Source organism: Buceros rhinoceros, unplaced genomic scaffold, assembly GCF_000710305.1.
Source record: "Buceros rhinoceros silvestris isolate BGI_N320 unplaced genomic scaffold, ASM71030v1 scaffold19000, whole genome shotgun sequence".
Taxonomy (NCBI): Eukaryota; Metazoa; Chordata; class Aves; order Bucerotiformes; family Bucerotidae; genus Buceros; species Buceros rhinoceros.
The window spans coordinates 2,893-6,789 of NW_010389236.1; the positions used below are offsets into that span (position 1 = coordinate 2,893).

The 3,897-nt window shown below is 50.3% G+C and overlaps 1 protein-coding gene across 1 annotated transcript; it reads right to left on the reverse strand.

Moving 5' to 3' along the window:
* Positions 1–471: 471 nt before the first annotated feature.
* LOC104487963 (chromosome unknown open reading frame, human C9orf9) lies at positions 472–3,540 on the reverse strand (the record flags this gene model as incomplete). The annotated part of the gene is made up of 3 exons (XM_010133587.1): positions 3,397–3,540; positions 1,168–1,370; positions 472–619 (listed from the first exon to the last, which is right to left on the reverse strand). Coding segments are annotated over exons 1-3 (495 nt in total), but the record flags the coding sequence as incomplete, so codon positions are not given.
* Between the last annotated feature and the right edge of the window lie 357 nt (positions 3,541–3,897).

Here is a 3,897-nt window from a genome sequence, read left to right on the forward strand (position 1 = left end):
GTGCTGATCTGAGGGACCAGCTGTAGTGCTACAGCTACTTCTGCTGGGATACAACTTTGAGAAAAGCAGATACATCAGCAAGGGAGAGAGTATCTATCTGTCCAAGGCTGGCTTACAGGGCTAACTCTCCAGAAAGTGGACTTGGACAGGAAGGATCTCTAGTATTCACTTCACTGTCTTTAATCAGGCACCTGATTAATGGTGGCAAGCAGAAGATGCATGAACTCTGAGCCTTTAAAAGGCATGTCTGCCTGGTGGTTTCCAGGGACACTTAAATCTCCCACTGTGATTTTCTGTGTCACTTAGGTCCTTCTTCTGGACATGCTTCACCCCCTGTGCGTGTACATTAGCTTTGTTACTAACTGAGGTCTGAGCTTCAAGGTGCACAGAAGGTGGTGTTTGGGAAATGGCTGCCCTAGCTGGTGCCTCCTGGAGTGCATTCCTCTCGGAGACAGTGCTTCCACCACTCACGTTATACAGCTTGGATCGTGGCAGCTTCTCAACATGGGCTACCCACTCCTTCATGCAGTCTAGAACGATGGGGATGAGGCTCACCACTCCTCCATAATGATTCTTTGCTTCATTACAGCTCAGGCGATTCACAGTATCATGGGGGTATCTGTGGGACAGAAGGAAATGATTGGCAGAGTGGTCCCAGCATGCAACCCTGGAGAGCCCACAGTGCCACCCCAGGACCCTCCATGAAGGACAGGAACACACAGCCAGCCATCAACCCACAGCAAACAGGCACGGATAGAATTGCACCTTGGACACGAGTCCTGCCAAACACACGATCCAGCTGGGTTAGCTCTGGAAGAGCTCAGGAGCTTGCCCCACAGACACGAGCTACATGCAGAGCAGGAACAGGAGGTGGGGGGGTGGTAAACAGAGCGTGGTGTCAGACTTGGGGCTACAAACCTGCCTGTATCTGCCCTTCCATGCACCAGGAAAAAGAATGAATACACAGACCAACCTCTTCAGTGCAGGGACACTGGCAGTGTTTTCCCAACAGCTGGAATGTAGCTGGGTAGCACCTTGTACCCTCATGAAAGCAGAAAGGTGGTGTAACAGAACTGATGGAGAAGTCGAGTGGGAATATGTGTTCTTGTGACAGTCCCCTGGCACTGACTGTCACCTCAAAGACACTAAGCTGATGGAGAGACCTACTTTGCTCGGATGGTGCTCAGATCGTGGCTGTGGCTAAGGAGCAGCTTGCACCTCTCCAAAATGTCACTGGTTGGGTTGTTACCACTGTACACCATTTCCAGCTTGTGGCAGAGCATGCTTAGATCGTTGCAGATGTTTAGGAACGTGGTGAGGATGCGCCTGTCAGTGGAGTTGTTACAGTGATGGTCCAGGTAGCACTGCACCTGTACAAGGAAGGACAGAGTCATGCATGTTACATTAAATGTAACTCATGCTGCAGAGTGGCTTAGGTTAGTGCCAAGAAGCTGCTTTCCCTCGTGATGCTGCAGGTGTGAGCCACTAAACTGCAATCCTGCGGCAGGTAGTGAGATTCCTAGAGCCTGTCTGAGATGTTCGCTGGTCATCCACCATGATGAAGAAGGCTGGGGTGATGGATCTGCTCCTCAGCACACCAGTGAGCCTTCCTCCCCCTTCGAAGAAGTAGCACAGTGGCACAGCCAAGACCACAGCTCTGCTGCAAGCGCCACAGAAACAGATTGAGTGCGAGTGGAGTCTTCTGTCTGCTCTGAGCAGGGCACTCTCTGCCACAGCTGCTAAGCAGGGTGCAAGGTGAGGGCAGCGACCAAACTGGGACTGGTTTGGAGAGATGGGATTGCATCATGCATTCTTCATGGTTCTTTATTTGGCACCACTAGATGGGACTACAAATTAAACCCATTTAACGCTAATTGTCCTTTCTTGCCTGCTCTAGCAGTGATATTCAAAAATTTGTCGTGAGCATTTTTCTTACTCAGAGTGAATGGCATTGCATGACAAAATGTTATGCCAAGAGATTGTCTTCTCCAAAAGAACTACAGGCACTTCATCCATGAGTGGTCAGAATACAGAACACTGAGCAGCTGGGTGGCAGTCAGAGCTGGCCTCTAACACCTCCAGTGTTTTCGGTAAGGTTTCAAGGCAAGAACAAAGTAGCTGTACCACCATCGGTACAGTTTCTGCATACAGAAAAGCCATGCTATGTGCTTGGGCCAATTTTTAGCAGGTTTGTAAGAGAAATGAAAAATGGCCCCTAAGGGTCCATTTCCAGTACAGATTCCTCCTTCCACAGTGTTCACTGAGCCTTGTCTCCTTGTGAGTGACAGGATTTTTTATGGCTGCTGTGAGCAGAAGTAGTGCTGAAGAGAACAGCGGTTTAGCCTGGATGTTCACCGACAGGTGACAGGGCTTCTTTTTGTCCCCCTCAACACCAGAGAGTTAGTGCACCCACACAACCAGGCTGGGGATGGCTTGCCACCACTGAGCTTGCATGTTCCTGTACCACAATCGATCAATGTCATTGCTGAAGTCATTACTGACGAGGTGTCACCCCCACACCAAGCAGACCTTCCACCCTGGCCGAAGCTGGCCTAGTACCACTGGAGTATTGGCACTTTGAAAACCAGCATAGAGTTACACAGAACCTTAGTGCCTGTTTTTGGAAAAAATGGTCCAGCCTCATGTCTGTTGCAATCCTCTGCGATGTGACAAGCAAAGCAGTTAGAGTGAGCCGTTAGTAAAGACAACCAGGTCACTTCTGTGTCCTAACTCTAACCACAGCCAGGCTTTCACTCTAGCTTCAGCATCCATCTGAGTTTTGTGCCTGGGTTCTGCTGATTTTTCTTCCCCCTTTGTCTGCAGGTGGTCAAAATTCTTCTTAAAAGATCCATGTTATAAAAATTCCAAGACCATTCACTTACCAGCCCAGAAAAAACCCACCCCACTTGGGACTTTCAGCCCTCAATCCCTCATCCTGCCTCTAACACAGCCATTATTTTTAATAAGCACTACAGAAAGCTACAGCAGCACCAGTTCCAGGGGGAAGAGACAAGCACGCTGGTTACTGTGAGTTAAGGATTACAGATTCCCTGTGTGGCTGGGGAAGGAGCGGGGGGGGTTAATGGTTTTCTTGTACCCTGTATTTCTGGCTGTGCTTCAGCAGCGAAATGACGGCGTTAAACTAAATCGTGAAGTGATGCTCAGCAGTAAAATTCCTTCTCTGTAAATGAGAAGACCTCATGTAGGTATTTCTCTGCCCTACTTAATCTTTTGCCACTGGTTTTTAGAGTTACATGCACATGTTACTAGAGAGTTTCTGTGCACCTTCCCTTAGTAAAACCAGTCGTTCAGCCCCGAACCAGACCCCAGTGCCCGACAGCGCTGCTCCCGTCCCTGTTCTCGGCAGCAGAGAATTTTCGGCTGAACGCTCCGTACCTGGCCGATGCTCGCCACAGGTCTGATGGTGTCGTGTGCGTTCTCTCGGGTGTGCTGCAGGGCTCCGATGAATGTAAACTGCTGCTGCAGGAACTGCTTGTACTTCTGCTCGATGTTTCTTAGCGCCTCCTTTACCTCATTCATGTTTTTTTATCCCCTCCTGGATTTGGGAGAGAAGGAAAGAACAGAAGCTGCTTTTTGGGAATGGTACCATTTTACATAGGTAACTGGAATTGTGTAGGTTAGTGGGAAACTTTGACAAAGAAGAAAGAAAACAGTATCTGTAGTGTGGGAGCTCTGCAGTCCCCGAGCCCCGCGCAGTCACTCAGTGAGGTGGTAACGATGCCGCAGAGGCAGAGGACCCAGCGGGGACCGCTGACAGTCAGACGCCGTAACCCTGGCGGGTCTGTTGTGACCGCAACACGGCGATGCATCGAGCGCGGGGCTGACCGCACCGGGGGCGAGGCGGCGCCTCTTCGCCGGGACAGGGCTATTGCCCCG